The sequence below is a fragment of the Diplotaxodon limnothrissa genome, linkage group LG13 (assembly GCF_057381915.1).
Source record: "Diplotaxodon limnothrissa isolate DT_005_m linkage group LG13, D_limnothrissa_male_GT1.1, whole genome shotgun sequence".
Taxonomy (NCBI): domain Eukaryota; kingdom Metazoa; phylum Chordata; class Actinopteri; order Cichliformes; family Cichlidae; genus Diplotaxodon; species Diplotaxodon limnothrissa.
The window spans coordinates 18,276,434-18,297,297 of record NC_140608.1 but is presented as its reverse complement, the minus strand read 5'-3'; the positions used below and the strand labels follow the sequence as shown (position 1 = coordinate 18,297,297).

Genomic DNA, 20,864 nt, shown 5'->3' with positions numbered 1-20,864 from the left:
CCCCTCCCTCCCTCCCTTGATCCTGTCCCAACTTCTGTCCCTGTCCTGCGTCCAGTGCAAAAAATAGCAACAGAGGAACCGGGGCTCCTCAGAAGACAGGACAGAAACACTGGCCTTGAGTCTGACAGTAAACACAGGTTGGAGGGGTTTGTCAAAGCTGGGGGGCACACACTGTAGCAGAAAAAAGACTTTTGTTTGGCGTGGTGAGTAGTTTTTTGGTGAGTTGCAGCTGTGTTAAAACTTTGGATTATATTACGGTGACATTGTTAAAACCTGTACTGAGATTAGTGTGACTGTATTCGATTAAGTGTGAGTGTTTACGGTTACTGGTGGTGTGATGGTGAATATGGGTTTAATCACAAATGTATCAACTTTATATGCACATCAATGCTTTGCAAAGTTCTGAGAAATTACGTGTTGTGTTGTTTAGTTTGGCGGTTTGTTTGCCCGCTGATGGACAAACTCATATTTGTCTGACCAAAGACATTCATGGCTCTGAGCCAAACCCGTGAACTTAAAAGATTACTCACGTTGAGTGATGGTCAGGCCGTGATGAGGTGAGAAGAGACCTGGCAACAGCCTAATCACATGATTTCCCCTCAGTGCTTTCTGGGCTGCCAAAAAGCCCCGAAACACTGCTGCCACTTAAAGTGCACACGTGTCACTATAGGGGCTGAAATTACACCCCAATCACACAAATAGCAAGCAGGCGAGCAGGGCCGATAAGCTGCCGCAGCACAGAATAGGTGTGATTTAATATGTGAGGATAGGATGTCCATTTTGTCTTTTGTTTTAATGTAAAAATGTGAGACAAAAAATGATTTCAGGCCATGCTTTGACTGCACGGATGGACTATATGGCCTCTGCGTTCTTTTGGAAATCTAGTTTGTGTGACAAAATTGTGCATAAGACTGTAATAAACGTCAACAGCAGTGAACAGGGCAAATATCTATTTATAAAGTCTTGCATATTCAGGTCAGTGCTTTCTGACTAAACAGAGCTACAGTCATACAGGGAATGCATTAACGGGCCTTTCCCTTTCACGGCTCAGCTGCATTACAGACAACACAAAAGTATCCTCACGAGACAGGGAGATGATTGTGAGAGAATATTTCTGCATCTGATGTATCCTCCAATGTGCTGATGCATGGATGCTCTGATGCTGGGAGTCCGTTTGTTTCATGTCTTTTAGACACGAGGTTATACAAAGTTACTGCAGCTGGAGATTAATCTAACTAATACACATTTCATGTTTAGAACAATTAAAAAAAATAATTCAACTGTCCTTCTACCAACGAAGCTCCAGCTTTCCCACATTTAAGGCCACATCAGCAGACTTGAAACCTGCACATTGGTCTTGGTGTAAGGTTCTTGCATCAGACGTCCCTAATCTCTAAAACAACACACACTTACAATTCCCCCTCACTCCACAGAAGTTTAACCTCATACCAAAGACTTTTAATCCTGTGACGCAGGAGTCTGTGACTACTGAGGGACGGCTGTTCAGACTCCAGGTCTCCTTGTTGACCTTGCTGTACGCTGATGGTGTCTCTGTTGCTAGTTTCTTACAGCCAGCTGATGTGAGAGGCTGTTGCTCTGGGCAGTTGTGGCCCTGCAGCTGGGTAAGCCATGGGGAACGAGAGCAGCACGACTGAGACATTGGTAAGGGCAAGCTTGCAGACGTTGGATAGCTAGGATCTCTACTTGCTGCTATGCACACCTTGAGCTCTTTTAACTAACACAGTCGCATGATTACTAACTTTTTGCTTCGGTGAAATACACGGGCTTTAAATGCTGAGGCTTGTCTAATGAGCATTTAGATAAGATAACATGGCTTGTCTTATTTTGTGATTTACCCTCGTAAAGCTGCGATAACGATAAAGATCAGATGTGTTATTTAATGACTCACAGCATGTGTCTTAATCTATGCCCATTGCTACACACCCTAATAATAATTCATGCCTTTATGATGTTTAGAAGGCCGTTGCGTGTCTCATTATTGCAATGTTGCTGTTGTGCACTTCTAATAACAAAGACAAACATACCAGAAGAAGGACACCTATAGAAAAACGGGAATTTAAAATGTGACTGAAGGACTTCAGAAGTGGAATTCTGGATTAACCTAATAGGATTAATTTAAACATTTGACTCATGAGCTATATGCTCCAGCACTAAGTACTCACAGACTGACTGAGCTTAACATGCTACTCCTCTTAAAAAAAATAGTGGCGAGTTGTTTTCAGTGCACTCTGCATGCAACTGCTTCTATCTAATGTAAAGTTGTTCCTTTAAAAATCTCTTTGTGAACCATTTCATTCCCTCGTTACAGCCAGAAGAGGGCGCTGCAGAAAATGTTGTTCTGTTGCCACCTAAGGAAAGTCAAAATGACTCCGTGCAGGTACAATGTGTGTGTGTACGTGTGACTGCCACTTTGATAATATTAGCTTGTGTGTGGGTACGATATTTGTAGTGCTCACAGGAACGGATGGCTGTGGCTTTTGTTCTTGTTTTTGCTTTTTTGTTTTTTTTTGTTTTGGGGTGGGGTATTACCACTCAAACTGTGCCTGTTCGTAGCAACTTTCATCATGATCAAGTCACCATAACCCATTCATGCCATGTGAAAGGTGAAAGTTGTTTTTTTTTTCATGGTAAAACCTTTAAAAACAGTGAACTGTCATATCAGTATGTTTAATCATGTGGTGATGACGCACGTGAACCTCATCGAAAGGTCATATTTAAAGCAGGAAGCTGCGGTCAATGCAGGAAGAAATTGTGGTGCACATTCATAAGTTTTTTTTAAACTACTCAACTATTATTGTGTGATGTGCAATGAACAATGTAATGAACGTTTATGCATATAAACATTATTTAACATGTTTTCAATAGAGTGTAATATTAGATGAAAAAGACAGAGAAAATGAAAAAAGAAAAGCAAGAATATCATAGCATTTATCATTTTAAAGATTTGATATAAAATTTCAATTTGTTCACGATAATTTGAGGCGTGGTTTCATAATTCTGCTTTGCATAAGAAATGTGGCTATACACAAAATAACATTACAGCACAATTAGTAATTTTTGTTTTATAAAATTAGGCCAAATCAGATTCTTCTTGGTTGTTATTTTTATATTTTCATTATTATTAAACTCTAGTCTTATGTCAGTCAGAGTTTTAAAATGAGTCTGTTGATTGAGTTTTTATTAAATTCTTGTTTTGCCTTCTGTGGAATAGTTTATCCGTGAGACGGCTTCTTATGGAGCCGTTGTTAAGTTTCTTATCCAGAATTGACATCCCTTGATTGACAGCGGGGTGAGCTGTGGCTCTAAAGGGCATACATGCCCACGTTTACGTGTAACCACAGCTTCCTAGAGCGTAACCTGATCCTCTCTTTGGGGGTCACTGCAGGCCTGACTCTTGGCCCAATTCCCAGCATTCACCTGCAGAGGCACTGTCAATGCTACCAACCACAAGACACAGCAGCAAGAGAAAGGGGGAGGAGGTGAATAGGGAAGGAAAGAAAAGAAAAGAGGGAAAGTTCTTAGACTAGGAGGAGGAGACAGAAGGAGAGCTGAGTGGAAAGAGTTTACAGTAGAGGGGGAGGAGAATGCTCAGCACTTCCACGAGGCCAGCACAAGTCAAGTTAGTCAGTCTCAGCAGCAGCAGCAGGTTTGGTAGTGTAGTGTTTCTAGAGACCACACACACACATACACACACTGGAAGAAACAGAGGAGGCTCATGGAAATTTAAAGGGGGAGCGGCAGTGACTCTACAAAGAGGACAGGGCTGTGGAGAGGAGGAGAAGGAAGTACAGGAGAGGAGGAGCGGGAGCGTCAGCAGCATGTGTTGCAGCATGTTTGTGTTCTCGACTGCCCTCCTTCAAAACACAGAGCCCTGCAGAGCCTGCCTGCACAGTGTGAGCATAGTATAAGGGTAGCAGAGAAGCTGCACTGCACTGTAGAGTCACCTTCAGGACAGTGGAGCACACTGCTGGGTAAGTGCAAGAGAGATGAAATGAGATAAAGCTCGTAGGACGTGCAATCAAAGGTGTGTTTTATACAGGAGGGTGGATGGAGTGGATATGTTGAGTCGGTTTTGTGTGTCTGTGGGTGAAGAGGGGACCTGTTCCTTCTTCAGCACTCCTCTTTCATGTTTACAGCAGTCATGTGTGAAGCATTAAGGCTTTTTTTCAGGGCTCGAGCATTGACGTTTTGAATAGAGAGTATTTGCAGCACAGGCAGTAATAGCCAGTCAGCCTCGCTGTCTCTCACTGTGGCTTTTCGTTTAGTTCCTGTGGGTTAAATATTAACAAAAGGTGCTTTCTGCGTAGGGATCGAACAAACAAAGAGCAGGTGTGATTTTCCACCTTCTTGACCTTTTAAGAAATGTTGAATGAGTGTTTGCTGTAAACTTTGGCGTGCTTTTCCTCGTCATTCTCTCATTTGAGAAAAGGTACGGGTTGTATGTTTTCTGTCTTTTGCATGACAGGCAGGAAACAGGAAACTCGACACATGGCAACATACAGTTTTCTCATGACTGTGCTGATCCCAGCGTGCATCACTGTTAAGGAGTGAAGGAACTGTTTTAACACCTGATTATATAACATTAATCCAGAAAATAGGAGCAGCAGGGAGATCACAGACATTCAGAGTGACACTCATACCTGCAGCAGGCCTTTTTTTTTTGCATCCGGTTTCTTTTAATGTTTTATCTTCTCTTCTGCAGCCAGTTGTGTAGCTGGGTTTCTTGCTACAACGAGAAAAAAAAGAATCTAAATTAGAACATTTAAAAATAAACTAAGACGGCATGACACCATTCTTGTGCAAATGTCTTTTAAAAGTCTAGCACACAATTTTTGTGTGTGTTCATGCAAGCACATTCTGTGCTTAACATGTCCCACAAAGGAGGCTCTTTGTGGTCACACAGGTGAGGCCAGTGACTCAGAGCCTGCAGCCCAAATTTATTTGTTAATGTGTCTCCAGTTTCCACATTAAGGAAATACAGCGCTAAAGCGAAGCTCCAGCGTAAGTTGGTGTTTTTCTAGTCGGTCTTGAATATATTTTTTTGTTTCTGGCTTGAAATAGTTTGCAGCATTACTGTAATCACATCATATGAGTGAAGACGCTAAAGCAAGTGTATATAAGGTCAAACTTGCTCTCGTGTAAGTGCTGCATTGAATTGATTTAACCTTCGTTTCTGCTTGCAATGACTGCACGCCAGCTATGAGTGATTCATAAATAATCAATGTGCTTTAATACTGAATCTCAGCAGATCCTCAAAGGATATCATTACCACTGTGTGGCTGTATCCATACTCACACGTGAAATCAACTCACTGGCTAAAATCAGGATCTCTGTGTAAAAAAGGAAACACTAAATATAACAGGCAGGGCTGTGTTAGATCTCTAAATCTGGACACGCGAAACAAATGAAAAGAAATAAGAAAAATAACCTCCGACTCTCCACCTCCATCCACAGACAAGAGCACCCCAGCTCTATTGCATTGCAGCTTAGCTGAGTGTTGTGCACCGTGAGGCTGTTATTGTCCTCATAGCGAGTGCTGTGGCTGTGGCTATATCCTTTCCAACTGACTGTTGAACAATCAGGAAATAAAAAGCAGATGAGAGTTCAGATTATTTCATTTACTGTATTTCAGGTTGCTTGGAAAAATGATTGGCTCAGATAAAGACACATCTGAAGCAGAAGATATCATCCAAAATACCTGCTCTTGTCTGTGCTGCTTAATTATGCTTGTCACCATCCAGCAAAACTGGTTTGGCTTTAATGATTATTATTTCAACACCTTGGGAAAAAATACATTTGTATTTCCTCAGAGGTGTTTGTGAGGTGGAAAGTACTTCTGATGACAATATTTTTCAATTCATTAGTTGTTTTTTGTCCCATTCAGAGGACATGCTCAAATGTGGGGTGTAAACAAAGCTGCAGAGATTAAACTGCAGTGAGCCGGGATAAATGCTAGGATTTAATACTGGAAATAATCTTTTAATAGCATAAGAAAAGCACGTTGAGAGACGTATCAGATAAGACGTCTGAGTGGAAGGACGTAGTTCAGCCAGTGTGGCCTTTACATTATAACAAACAAACACATGGGTGGAGTTATCTGCTCATGTGATGTCTGGCTTTGAGCATTAATTTGTGGGTGTTCCCGTGTTTGCCCGCGACATGATCACACTTGCTTAAGTATACACGTGTGTGTGTGTTGTGTGGCAGACTCCCTCGTGTAGCTCACTGGTATCCTTCACCGTTCCTGCAGGCTGAAGCTCGAGCCGAGAGTTCGACCCAGAGGGACGACGGAGCGCTACTGACCGAGGTTTCCACCAGCCAGCACAGCCTGCTGTCTCAGCCCGTGCTGCCAGACATCCCAGTCATCACCGGGGTGGAGGAGAGCCGAGGCACGGCCGCAGACCAGGAGGACAAGGAGGAGCTTGAGTTTCCTCACGACCTGCTGCCCAGTTTAGATTTCAGCAGCGAGCTCAACATCTGGGAGTCCTCACTGGGGTAAGTGGAGGGGTTACACACACATACACACAGACTTTTACACTTCAGAAGACATAACTTCCTGGATACTTACTCCAACTCTAACCATAATCACTACTCCTCTAACCTGAAGCCCTGCACTCACCCTAAACAAAATCTTCCCCCTTAAATTGAATCTTTTATATAATTGGTGACATCTGGTGGCGTTACATAACAGATCTGCGCCCAAACACAGACTGTACTTGTAACACCACAACCATTTTGGGATGGTTCCAAGTTATGCCGATTTACAGAGGTCCTTTTAACTACTCTGACTTAAGAATTGAGGTAATGCTCTGGCAATTTGTTTTTGGCTTTATCATGCATAATCAGATGAGGATTATCAGGTTTGATTTGCTGCTACAAGTGGCAAAAAATCATTGAGACAGAGCTGATTCTTAGTGCTGGTGGCAGAATTGATAGTGCAAGATTAAACCTGGCAGTTTTGTCAGTGTCATCATAAACATCAGTGACGATCACAAAATGAAGAAAGACTCATTCTAGAAAGACTCTTTAGTACTGAGGAATGTAAACGGCTACAATTGTTTGGTTTCTTTGTCTACTTGCCGATAAAAGTAAGTATTCTTCTTTTTCCATTAGTGACAAATAGGCCTCATAAATGACTACCCACGCATTTTTTTGCTGGCTTTGTGTACCGCAGGTGATTTTAAAGGCCTGAAAAATGAATTTTCCTTTTTCTCCTTCTCACGACTTGAACAGATTCGTGTGTTTGGGATATTTTTTTGTCATAACTTTCTGGTTTTTCTCAAGTTTCTCTTTTTCTAGTTTAAAGTGAGCAATACTGAAAACATATATCTCCGAAAAAAAGGATAGAAGTTTGGGAAAAATATCAAAATAAGCTGACATGTTAACATATTTTCTTATATTGCCAGAACTGTCCGTCAGTTGTTCCTAATACTTCTCATAATAAATATTAAATGTAGATTCAGTTTGCCCTTAGAGCTTTAATTGTCTGTGTAATAATAGACAGTTAAATATATACCCGATCAGAATGCTCTGTTAGCTGGAACATCTGCAGTTTCCATGTATTTCCTTCATCGTTACATTTTTTTACATATAAAGGGAAAAGGGGTCCAACCTAGACTAGCAAGGAGTAACTAATAAAGTGGCCAGTATGTGCATACACTAATAATACTGTATAATACGTTAAATATTACTTTTTTTTATGGCTGTGAGGAAACACACTTGTAACAGTTTATTTAGTCAGAGTGAAAGCAAACCTGTTGTTGATTTGCTTCATGTGTGAATATGTCTGCATATGTGTGTGTGGGTTTGTGTTAGCAGAGCTAAAACCAGCTCAGGTGACAGGAAATGTGAACAGGTGAACCCCCTGCTGGCGGGTCTGCAGCATCACATAGAAGTCAGTCAACCATTGCTGTTTCAAGATACAAGGTACCTCATAGGTTCAGCATGATGATGGCTAGACGGCTGTCCTCTGTGCTGTCAGCAGAAGGCGTGGTGATAAAGAGTGAAATTAGGGAGCATGGAGAGGAACAAGAAGTTGGCAGGGTGATCTAATGTTTCTAACTTATGCTCGAGCGTGATGGGTATGATTGCTGTGGCTCTGCAGCAATCACGCCTTAACATGGTCTGATGTGGTCAGTGTTGCCTGCTTTTATCTAAAGTTAAATGCACTAATTCTTCTGATGCTTTGATGTCTTCTGTCAACCAGAAGTATAAGTATCATTGCTTGATGTGAATTTGTAAAAATGTACAGGTAAAACAAGTGAAAAGCTTTGAATAACTAGAAATATCAAAACTTCAGAAAGGACAAATCATTTGAAAAAGCAGAGTTCCTGCTTTGTTGCGTAGTAAAACTGGACACCTGCACACAGTTTAGTCTGTTTTGCTTCTCCACCCTTTAGCAGAGACTGCCAAGTGAACATGTGAGGACAGACGCTGTGTTTACAAGGATCTGGCAGAGTCTTTATGCAGAAGTCATGTGTGACTGTGTTAACCAATCCCTCGTAGTGATCCTCGGTGATATTCCTACTCGCTTTATCGGAACTTCTTTAGAAAAGAATGCGTTAAAATAACGAAACTTGAACGGACTATGCTATGACGATTATAGCTTGATAATGATGGTTATTCTCTGTAGTCAGACAGCGTGAAAGATTAAAATGGTCCCTCATTTTCCTTTAATGCAGGTAATGTTTTAGCAGTGACTCAGCAGGTGCAGATGAATGGCATTAAAGTAGCACGAATGCTAAATTATTTAGGCTATAAAACTGTTTCCAATAACCCAGAAACTACCCATCACTGTAATCAGGATGAATGACTTGACACTATTTCTCATTATATATAATCAAACTAATGTATGATGAGACTACAGTAAATAATTTATAGTTCCAATAAGAAATTAAATCATTTTAATTAGATGATAAATTTCGCTAGGCTTTTAAGCTTTTGATACACACTGAAAATAAGAAAATCATACCAAAAAACTGAGATGCTGAAGGCGTGTTGCAGCAGGGTTTGAAATAGGTGAGTAAAACTGCACAAATGCTACTTACTGCAATGAATTTTGGAGTGCATGTCCATTAACAACCGTCTTGTATTCTTATAAACGGCTGATATTATTTCTTGTAAGAGAATCTGTATCTTAGAAAAGGCATCCCGGGTGCAGTTGTGTGTCATCTGTGCATGTCACAGAGTGCTGTGTCAGAGCATGGCCTTCTACTGGGCAGCTGTTTCTGTGTACTCCTAACTCTGTCACCCTACCCTTGCCTCAGGCCTCACGGCTGCGACCCACTTGTCGCAGATGTCCAGCTCTTAACTCAGCCTGCTGCCACACCTTACCCGGGTAACAGACCCCTGGCCCCTTCCCCATCCACATTCTTAGACCGGGAACTCCAAGAGGCCTTCCAAGAATGTGAAGAACAACTGGTGTCACTGGGCATAGTCACTCCCACTCAGCCTTGCAGCCCCGAGCCCGGGACGTGGTGCAATGAAGGGAATACAACCGGAAAAGTGATGGCTAACAAGTCCAGTGAGTCATCGTCTCCACCTCCAATCGTTGTCCAGCTAGGACATAGCAACGGGGGCCATGGAAACAGGAATGCACATGGAAACAGTGAGACAGCAGACAGTCAGAAGGATACAGTTGTGTTTAGTTTTAGGGATTACATACTAGGCACTGTGAATAATGATGGGACAGCAGAGACTGAAAACCTGAAAGCAGAAAAAGAAATTAAGACAGATGAAGAGAAGGAAGCACCCACGCAAATACAATTAGAAATGCCAACATATTCAGCTGGAGAACAACCAAAACAGGCTGTGTTTAGTGATCATACAAACGATCTAAGACAGGGAAATGCTAATTCCAGTGCATCTGTGGGGGGGAGTAGCACTGTAGACTCTGATGTAGTGATTAGGAAGAAAGACACGGAGGCAAAGACAGACAAAGAAGAAAATCTAAGTGATGATTTCAGTGCTGGTGTTTGTTTTGAAACAAAGGTAGGTAATTCAGCTATGGAAACATCAGAGCGTAGCCCTCGTTTAAGGGATAGAGACGCATTACCAGAGCTGCAATCAAAAGGACAGACAGGAGCAGGCAAGCACACTGTGGAGCAGGAATCAGACCCATACAAGCAGAGTTCAGCTGGTGATAAACAGGCCGCCCAGAACAAAGAGGCAAAGAAAAAGAGACACAGGAAAAAGAAAAAGATGGAGAAAAGCCCGGAAACTGGGCAGGAGGCACGCACAGCAGTGCAATCTGAAAATGAAGTCATAAATGCTGGAAATCCCACCGATTCACCTTCAGGTCCTGTGATTTGTGGGCAACACCCTGACAACAGGCTTGATTACAAGGAGCAGCTTGAAGGAAAACCCACATCCAGCTCCCTACTATCATCTCCTCATAGCAGTCAGGATCATCTTACTCCCTCAGCCTGTTCACCTGCACCCATGCGGGCTCTTTTGCAGAAGCCTCATCAATCAGACAACCATAATGATCCCCTAAGCAGCATAAATAAAAGCTCCAATGAAAGCCTGCAGTGGGGGCAACATGTAACCGGAGGTGAAACCAGCAACCAAAATATACCCATGACACATGTCCAAAATACAGCGATCAATCAAGCTGCTTCTAGTGATAAGAGATCAGATACACAAACATGCCAGGCTTCAGTTACAGAAGCAAAAATACTCACACCCGAGAATCACGTCCCACTCTCCAACAGCCGAACTTGTGTGGGAGAGAGTTGCATGGAGAGCGTCCTTGAAGAGGCTTTAGCGGTGGTTACTGCGTTGCCACTGACAACACCCACACTGCCAGAAGTGATAGAAAGCGAGGGAGAGGGAGAAAGCGTGAGGTGTGATTTAGTGGAGAGAGTAGCTGCTAGAGCAGTTGCAGAGAGTGAGGAAGGAGTAGAGGAGAGAGGGACAGAAAAGTGCCTCATTTCTGCAGACGGAGAGAGGGACGAAGTCCTGGGCAGCCCTTCTCGGCTCGCGTTAATCTGTTCCCAGGCAAAATGCTCACTTGCATTGTCAGCCAAAGAGGGACCGGCTGCAGCTGAGGAAAGCTGCACCAGCAAAATGCCACACAACTCGGCCGAGAGCGAAATCAAGGCACCGAGAGAGGCGACCGCTCGGAGTTCGCGCAGAGAGCTGTCACCGGCCGAAGAGGGAGATGCAGAAAAGGAGCCACAGTGCTTAGAGGCTTTTATCAATACTTCTCCCCTTGGGCTACTTACTGGTTCTGATTGTCAGGATCACATTGCCGCGGGATCAAAGAGAGAAGGAGAGGGAGGAGGAGAGGAGGTGGTAGAGAAAGGAGGGCTGGTGAGAGAGCACAGTTCATTCAGCCAGCCAGAAGGCTCTGCTAGTGGGCTGTCATCTGCTCAGACTGAAAGGTGTCCGCCCACCGATGTTGCCGAGTCACAGCTGAAATCACAGAGCTGGAGGGAGTCGATCGCTACCATCACTGAGAGCATCTGCACCGAAGAGGAGCGTCTCTGTCGACCCCGCCGGGAGCACCGTGGCGCAACAATTTCACCTCTCCTCCTTGACGCTGAGCAGAGCTACAGTAAAACAAGCGGAGGCAGACGGGCCGATCTCGATCAGAAGTTAGTGTCAGAGGAAGGGCTGGCTCTGGGACGCACTTTCGAGGAGTCATCCGTCACAGAGACAAACTACAGTCGAGTCTTCCCGTCTTTAACCTCACGCCAGCATTTGATCACTTCAGAGCAAATCCCAGTTAAGCAACAAGCGAGCAACAATCAACAGGTTCAGCCTAGTAGCACAACAGAAGCAGAGACAGTCGAAAGTGCAGCCAAGCTTCAAGTCGAAGCCTATAGCCAGAGCAACAGTGGTAGCACCGCTATGTCTGAAGTCGGTGTGTATCTATGTGGCAGGAGTGGAGGTAACAGAGTTCACTTCATGGATGCAGAGAAGGAAATGGGCAGTTCCTCCGTGGATCTCAAGACCATGCCGGTGCCAGCCCTGGACTGTGCGTCTTTACCCCCGCTGACTGTTCACGAGCAGTTGCGTCATCCTGTTTTTGAGGCCAGCTATACTTTCACAGACTTTCTCAACTCAAAGAAGCCAGACATCCCTATGAATCCAGCTCCTACCAAGGATGAAGCAGCTGCGTTTTCAGAGGCACAGAAAGATGTCTGTTTGGCTAAAGGGGACACGAGGACTAAAGAAACAAAGGAGAACATTGCCACAGATCAATCACATAGTGACAGTTTGAAGACAAACACTGTAGATTCACAGTCGGTGAACAGCTCACAACAGCTTCCACGTCCTGCTGAGGAGACTCAGACTGGTAATAAAGGGTGCTTTGATGTTTTACAACCACCAGGAAGTGCCATCTCTGAGTCAAATCATCTGACATTTGAACTGGTCACAGCAAAGGCAGAGGCGGAGACACAGAAAGATGCTGCAATTGTGTGTTTGCCCAAGGAGGAGGAGGAGATTAAGAAGGTGGTGGCAGAGTCTAAAGGTACAGCTGACATTGACCAGCCTCAGGAATCACCTTTAAGTGCTACTCCTGTCATTCTTGAAGAAAACAAAGGGAACCAGCATAACTGTGCACCTTTAAGTGGTGTTGACACAAGTTCAACATCTGAACCTGTGACCTTGACTTGCGCAGCTCCTCTGCAGATGAAGCATTGTGACCCAGCTGATCAGCCTGTTATGCAATTAGGTGAAAAACCTCCTAACGAGCCAGTTAACCCAGATATTACGAAGGCTGGGGAAGGGCCCAAGTCCCCCACCGGCTCTGCCGATCCCACAAAGGACGCGTGGGTGACTTCAGAAGTGACGGCGTCTGACGAGTCAAGCACGTTTATCGGGCAGTGTGTCAGTAATCCTGCTTTTGAGCTGCAGCCTCCTGGCCCAATGTTGAGTCACCTAGAGTTCGTTACCGACTCTGATGCATCTGTCTCTGAAAAGGCATATAACTGCAGTGCTGATGGTGACAGCAGCAGTGACTCCAGAGAGGTGGATGCCCATAAGAGCCGAGAAGTGACACACACTTCATTAGCACAGCATGCTGAGATCGGCGATGTCTATGTTAACGCTAATGAGGTCTTGCCAAAATTGGAGAATTTAAATTTTGATACTAAAGAGTCTGCTGCTACCAGTAATGTAAATAGTCAGTTATCACAAGAGGAAAATCCGATTCCACCTCAGCCTCCCAGCGATGCAGTGACAAGAAATAAACCTGCTAATGTAATTCCTCTATCTCAAACAGTGCCAGACTCTGCTGGCATTAAACCTATTATTTGTGAAGCCTCCATTAGGGATGACATCACAAATGTCAGCTACCCATTTAACTCCGACCTGCCCGCCAACGAGGTTTATGATACAATTAAAGGGGACAATGTGAAAGAAAACCACACAATGGGAGATCAGACCGCCATGTTGTTTGAAGAGCAAAAGAAACAAGCTAAAGAGGCAGCAATGGATAATCAAAAGGAAGCAGCAGACAGCAGCAAGCAACAGACAGGAAAGACAGGCACAATGCCACAACAGAATAATGAAGCAGATAAAGAGACTATAGAAGAAATTGGAGCCCTGCAGCCACCACACGCATATATGGGACAAAAGAGTGAATTGTCATTAAAGGATGTGAAGAAGGAAAAAGAAATAAAGAACACTTTTGAATCCAAAAGCGAGACTGAAACTTGTTCCTCATCTCCCAGCAGATTTCCGGGATCATCCGAGGACGTGCTGCGTGCTGACTTAGAGTCTAGTAGCGAACCTCTGACTGTTTATGATTCCAGTTTGCGCCAAATTCCGACAGCAGCGCTGGAATGCAGCTCTGACTCTGCACCAGATTTGGGTGCAGCTCTTGGCCAATCACAGTCCACACCAGATCCAAATTGTTTTGCTCAGCAACAGGAGCACCATCAACAGTATCTGGGATCCAGACATCCCACAGAGGCAATGTCAGGTGGCTGTCTAGAGGGGGGAGAAAAGGCTAACGATCAGACCCAGACACTGGTTAAGGGAGTAAAAGGAGCCCCAGAGGAAGGAGACAGCTCTGCTGGGGATATTTGTCAGTCAGGAAGCAAGGATGAGTTAGCAGGTGATGCCAGCATGAGCAATGAAGGAGTGATAAAGTCAGTGAAAGGCGAGGATGCTTCACTAGAGGTTCATAGGTTGCCATCTTCCCTTGATTCAAATGAAATTGATGGGAGAAATGCTTCACCTGATGCAGGGATAGCAGCGGGTTACTCTCATGTAAGTGAGACAAGTCAGGAGACAGATGAGAATGAAAGCCCAGGGTTAGAGGGGTCAGGTAGAGATTTAATGCCAGACACTGGGTTTGTGAGTGATCTGAGTGATAAAGATCAGCAAAAATGTGATCTATCAGCTGTCTGTCAAGAGCAGAGTAGAAAATCCGAGCTGTCAGAGAATCTGGTTGTATCTGTTGAGCCTGTTTCACAGGAACACGAAAGCTCATCTTTTCATATTCCCATTTTAACTAAAGATAGCACAGCTAGTGATGCTATTCATGCAGATTTTTCACCAAGTACAAACCAGGCTGGTGAAATTTCTATGCACACATGCAGCTCTCTGCCAGATCCTGCCGCGCATCCAGAAACTGGAGGAGAGGATTTCAGTGCTGCTGTGGCTCTAAAAAGCACCGGTAGTGAAAGCGTTGCGTGTGAAAGTCAGGATACAGTGTCCAGGCCTCATGGGCTGCAAAGGCCCAATAAAACCTCAGCCACACAAAACAGCCCAATAGAACAAACACCCATAAAAGGGCCTGATGTTGAGGAGATGACAAAGGAAGATAAAGAAGCCTTGGATGAAGGGAATGTTAGCGAGCAGGGTGAGGAACAAAATTGGATAAAAGTCATAGATGGTGGGGCTTTGGGAAAGCAGGGGGTTGTGCATTTAGCAGGAAGTGATAAAGAAATGGGCTCGGGATCAATCACCGTTTTAGGCAACTCCCAAAGTGGGGAGGCACAGATTAGCACGGAGGTTGCTGTTTGTCACTCTGATGGCAACACCGGTCCTTGTAAGGCAAGGGAAAGTGACAGTGATGCAACAGAAAAAATGACTGCGGACGTGGACACAGGCCCATCTGTTGTTTCATCAAAATGCCTAGAAGATTTCGAAACTCTTACCCACTCAGAGAAACCACAAGATGTGGTGCCACTGTCAAAGCCCCCAGATGACACTGTGGTTAAACCCACTGCTGCTGCCTCTCGGTGCGAATCAGAATCACTCGATAGAGCTCCAGCCCGCCGCCCTCCTGCTGAACAAGTAGAAGCTGCTGAAGCAGACACAAACTGGATAAAAGCGCTCAGGGAAGCTGCATCCCATTCTCAAAGCGAACAAGTGAACCCAGTGGATGCCTTAAGGTAAACGAAAGAGCGTGTGCTTATTTAAAATGATCATATGAGCCAAATATGTTAGGAACTGCAGATCAGAGCAGCGCAGTCAGAACCTCACAGTGATACAGATGTATCATGTTGCATGTTAAAGCTCAGCGTGAAAAGGCAAAGAAAATAGAAAGAGGAAAGGAACGAATTATGAACTGGACAAACAGCTACATTTTTTTTTTGTGTCTTTTACCAAAGATTTCTGGCATTTTGTTCCCCTAACTTAGCATTCAAGTAGCACCATGTTCAAGGCTTGTTTGAAGGGATATTACAGAGAGCAGTGTGACAATGAATATGAATGAGGAGGTAAACACAGAGCTGCACTTTGTATTAACTCGAGCTCGGGTCAGATGACTGTGCCTGTTGGAGTCTAATGGAAGTAATGCAGCCCTTTATATTCAAAGAGTGACATCAGCCGTGACATCGTCCCTGGTCCCCTGGGCAAGAATGAGCCTTTCTTACACAAAACACACTGCTCAACACAATACAACAACATACCTAGAGCACTTCACCCACACACATCCTCTTGCTCACACACACATTTTTGATTTGTGAGTAATTCCTTGAGCATGTGCTATAAACTAAACAACAAACCCCCCACCTCTTCTCTTCTTCTGTTGTTTTTTTCTCAGACCCTTTCCATCTCTGGAGTCTCCTCAACAAGAGTTTCTCACTCCGACTGAGGAGATAGCAGCTCCCGTGAGACAGGAGAAGACCCCACCACCAGAACTAGCAGCGGAGGAGACAGCAGAGATCCCACCTGTGAATCTTGTGAAGAAGCCAGTAGACCTTCCCAGACCTTTAAAAAAGGCAGGAGATCTCCTAGAATCAGCACATGAGATAGCAGAGCTTTCCAAACCACCGCAGAGTATAAAAGTAGAAGAAGAAGAAACGACAAAGGCAGAGCTTCCAGAAGCAGCCAAGAAAGAAGAAGAAGAGCATCCAGATGAGGTTCAAGAACCAAAAAGGAAGCAAGTTACTTCAACAGAAGTAGTGAATGAGGAACAGGCAAGAGAAAGGACAGATGAGATCCCAGAACCAACAGCTAATGATAATGAGCTCGTAGAACCAGCAAAGTATGAAGAACAAGAAACAACAAAGCCGACTACAGAGTCCCCACAGTCAGAGGAGAAGCCGGTCAGCGAGCTGCCAGTGGAGCTAGTGGAAAAACCTTTAGACATCCAGCCCGTGGAGCCAGCTGAAGTCCTAGCTGAGGAAACTGCAGCGACAGAGGCTGTTCAGGATCCGGCTGCAGAGCTACGGGACAGTGGGTGAGTGTTTTTACTGTCTGTATCACATGCTTGTCATATTTTTGAATTGATGCCCACAGTTTCCAGTGGAAACACATTTCACCGCTTTAAGTAAAACAGCCAACTAATGTTTCCTTAGAAACTCCTTTAACCAACAGACTCGCTCTTCTTCACACCGCATTCGGGGTCTGGATTCAAGAAAAGACGTCCATTTAACCCCCAGCTGATCTGAAGTTTTTGTGGTTTAGTGATTTCCCAACTGGAGATCATTTATAATTCAAACAAAGGAGATTTTGTCATAACATTTCCTTTGTACTGATCTATCAGATGCATTTCATTGGAGCGAAGATGTGTGTAAAATAGGGAGCTTTGGGGGACATGTGCTTTACAGGTCAGCTGTGCGTGCCACACATTTAAAACTGATTTCCGTGTGCTTGGAAAACAACCTTGGTGGATTTGTTTTGGCTTTCAGACACTTCAACGGTGTCTGGGTGACTGTTCTCTCTACAGAGGTTTAACAGTGCCTACGAACTAATACGAATCTCAGATGTATACTGATTTATATGTAGTTGTTGAAATTTCCAAGTTAAATAAGCGCTGTAAAGCAGTGTATCAGTCAGTGTTAATGTAAGCATTTCAGCAGCACAAGTTGGACTGACTAATTCCTTTAGCGAAAAGCCAGATTTCTCACTAGAATTAGGTAAAAGCACAATGCTTTTCCATTTACCTCTCCGTGGGATCCATCCCTTTCGGCCTATCTTCATTAACTCAAATTCCCTTATTTGTCACTGTCTCCGACCACATGCCGTGGAGCCATCCCACATGCCAGATTAGCACTTGCTGCCTGTCAGTCTCAACACTTGTCCCATCACTGCTGTTGGATCCACACAGCATTGTTCAGAGCAGGAAAAAGGAAGAATGTTATTTCCCTGAGGTTTCATCAAAAGATACAGTTACTGTTGCGTACATGTGCCACAGAAACAAACGTGACAGCATATGATATATGATATGATACGCGTGTGTGTGTGTGTGTCTGTGTGTACATTGTGTTTTTTTTCTCTCCGCCCCCGAAGGCTGTCCGAGCTGTCAGTCCTACTCAGTCTGTGCGGCTTTGTGAACTGAAGCTTGTAGTGGGAGGAATTTGGGCAGGCACTCAGCCCCACTGAAGTCATTTGCACAGACCAGACAGAGTGGAACAAAAGCCAGGGTTCAGAGAAACACTCGAGCATGTGCTGCGGTGCGAGTTTGTTTGACAGAGTTAGTCCGAGAGTCAAAGAGAGAGGAGAGGAGGACTGGGACGTGCGGTCATCGGCTCCGCTGTTTTGGAGTTCAGGTCATTTCCATCGCTTACTGTAATTACTGTAACCTCTGAAGTCGTGTGATGGCTGAAATCTGGGTGAGTTGACAAACAGTAGCTCTGGTAGTTTTATGTGTGCATGTGTGTGCGTGTTTGCGTACGTCCTTCCAGGTGGATGCAGCAGATGGTCTGTAGGTAACTAGTTCTAATTATGCTCTGCCTCTGCTGACCTCACCAGATGGGTGGAGGGGAGGGAAGAGCAGAGAGAGACGAAGGGAAGAGAAGGCTTTTCCAGAACTAAGTTGTGAAATGAAAGGTGCACCTCCTCCCATGTTAAAAGAAAAAACAGGTTAGAACACGTTATGCTTCCTTGGAAATCTCCTCAGTAATGGTAAAGATCAACACTAACAATCAAAGTTGTCCATAAATCCAGTCTAAATCATAGCTCTGTGATTTAATAAATGTTTTTGGGTCTTCCAGGAAACATTGAGGGCTCGTGACTGCATTACATAAAAGTATCATATAAATTTTTTTTTTCTAAAAAGCAGCACAGCTAGTTTTTTTCTGTTGAGGAACGCAGGAAAACAGCTGTGACTCTTTAGCCCAGAATGTGGGATATTTCTCAAAACAGAGGTAGGATGTCCTATAACCCACATTGTACTGTAAATAGATGTGTTGCCATGGTAATAGTAGGTTCATTTGCCTGTGCCGGCACAAGTGGAGTAAAAAAAAAACCCACTTTCATGCCTGCCTAATAATACTTTAAGCTCAGCATTGGCTAATGATTATGAAACGCGCATTCGTGTGTTCTTAAACAGTCATCCTTATAAACACTCATTAAACACACTCTCTGGACTTTGTGTCTTGTTATTTCTTGTTGGTCGCTTTCAACTTGTGTGCGTGTGTTTGGCGTGAATGCTGTAGTTGGCAAAGTCATGAGCATGGGCGTTAGAGGATCGGTGCTTTTTTCTGAGAATTGTCATATCTGTGCTCTCTTTGAACTGCCCGTGAGGTGCCTTTGAGTAATGCGCACAGCTGAATTACTTACAGTAAACTCTGTATTGAGCAGACTCCAGGTGTTAATGCCAACAGTAGAACTAAGCTGTTTGATGTCTGGCTGTAAATGAGCACATGTGCTCCATCTAATTTGTTCATCCCACTCTGGAAGGAGAAGCCTCTGTTACTTCATGCACGTTGGATCTGGAGGCAGAACCCGGCTGGAAATCGCCAGCTGTTAACCTGAGCGGGTCAGCTGATATTAGCTACATTTAGAAGGCAGCGAGTCAGAAAATACAAAATGTTTTTGTCTTCATGCCCCCCCAGGACTGCTTTTGTCCATCTTCGGAGGCAGCAGTGAGCTTTATGACACTTTTATGCTTCTATTTTCAAACTGCATGTGCCAAGTTGGCCGCAGATGCTGGCACATGTATAGCTTTGGCCTTCTGGTGTAAGTTTCTAATTGTGGGTAAAAAAAAAGAGAGGAATGGGACCAAATTAAAAACAGAAAAAAAATCTGATTTGAACTCAGAGAACATTAAAAATCATGTATGCAGTGGCCTTGCATCAATTAGAAAATTCCCTGCTTTGTAGTGGAATGATAATAACCACATTGTTAAATGTAACCTGTAACTTGCTGCGCCCTTAAGAAAAGCACACACCCTCATTAAATGCTATTAAGTTCAGGCTTTGCTGCGGAGAGAGAGGGCGAATAACTGAGCTCTGTTTCAGTCTGACACGAGCTGGCAGGGGCATTTAAAAAGTGCAGCTCAGCAGATGGTTGAGCGTAAGCACACGATACATGTGCTTTACTTTATGGAGGCATTGTGAAGCTCTATTTTCCAGAAGCGACTACTGGGATATTTTTAGCACTAAACAGGAGGCATGCCCCAAGTGGGGAACAGCTGCAAGGGCGTCCATCGCCTTGCCTGTCAGATTAGAAGAGCCTACCACTCCTGATAAGCAGGGCCTGGATCAGTGCCAAATCCACTCCACCAGGTGGCCGATGATGACAGAGCCGCACTCCCTCAAGTGGGCTACTTCTCCGTAGGGCAAGCATGGACTATCGTGTAAGGGGAGCGATGAGAGAGGTGACAAAACGTTCTTAGGATGGTTGGAGCGAGTCTTCTGTTTTTCAAGTCGCTGCTAGGTTTAAGTGATGGCACAGAACAGAGCGATCCTCCTTACATTTACTCTGCTCTGTGGTGAGTTTACTTCATGGGCCATTTGGATGGGAATTTGGAGAAAAACTGAGTGGGAACTCCAAATTTCCAAACTTGGCTTTCTTGTTTTGGTCTGTTTGTTGATGTTTTGTGTTCCCTCCCATGCAGGCCCTCCCTCGGTGACAAAGTAGAAAGCGGTCACCTGGCCCCCGCCTCTCCTCAACCACTACCCTCCGATCACCACCTCCTTCCTACTCACTTCCGAGACACCGCAGAGTTCCCTACCTCCGTCCCCACACTTCCAGAGGGTCACACACTTGAAGCCCTACCAACCCCGCCTGCGTCCCCCTGTCCTCCTCACCCAGCCCCTGCCTCCCCTCCTGCATCTTCTGCTGACCCCTGTGAGGATGTTTACCCCGCTTCTGCACCCTGCCATATCCCTTTAAGGTATGAACATGTGGCTGCTCCTGAACCTCTTCATCTTTTTGGCACTTGTAAAAAGGTGATGTGACTGTGTGTTCTCATTCAGTCCTTGACGTAGATTTGCTGACACTTGTCTCTTTAGCGTGCTTCACAAAAAGTAGTCTTCTCCTTATCCTGTTAACTGTCATTAGGTTCAGGTCAAATTACAGCATTAAACTGACATCTGGCACACTTGATTAACAAGTCTTGATTCTTAGAGGTACTAAACAGAAAACTAGTCAAAATCAATCATCTATCCTGTTCAAATATTCAAAGCTAAAGGACTATTTTAGCATTGTGG

General features: G+C 44.4%; 1 protein-coding gene across 9 annotated transcripts in view; it reads left to right on the top strand.

Annotated features, from left to right (window-relative positions):
• Positions 1-73: 73 nt before the first annotated feature.
• The window catches only part of tacc2 (transforming, acidic coiled-coil containing protein 2), a 50,370-nt gene continuing 29,579 nt past the window's right edge, over positions 74-20,864 (top strand). For 6 of the 9 annotated variants that reach the window (XM_085368799.1, XM_085368803.1, XM_085368802.1 and 3 more), the window contains exons 1-8: positions 74-203; positions 1,562-1,662; positions 2,330-2,398; positions 6,272-6,516; positions 7,837-7,947; positions 9,288-15,374; positions 16,028-16,666; positions 20,270-20,548. In XM_085368799.1, the coding sequence (XP_085224925.1) occupies positions 1,630-1,662; positions 2,330-2,398; positions 6,272-6,516; positions 7,837-7,947; positions 9,288-15,374; positions 16,028-16,666; positions 20,270-20,548 (7,463 nt within the window). In that variant the 5' untranslated portion in view covers positions 74-203; positions 1,562-1,629. The remainder of the gene's footprint in view (positions 204-1,561; positions 1,663-2,329; positions 2,399-6,271; positions 6,517-7,836; positions 7,948-9,287; positions 15,375-16,027; positions 16,667-20,269; positions 20,549-20,864) is intronic. The other 3 variants (XM_085368804.1, XM_085368798.1, XM_085368797.1) reach the window with 2 other exon arrangements.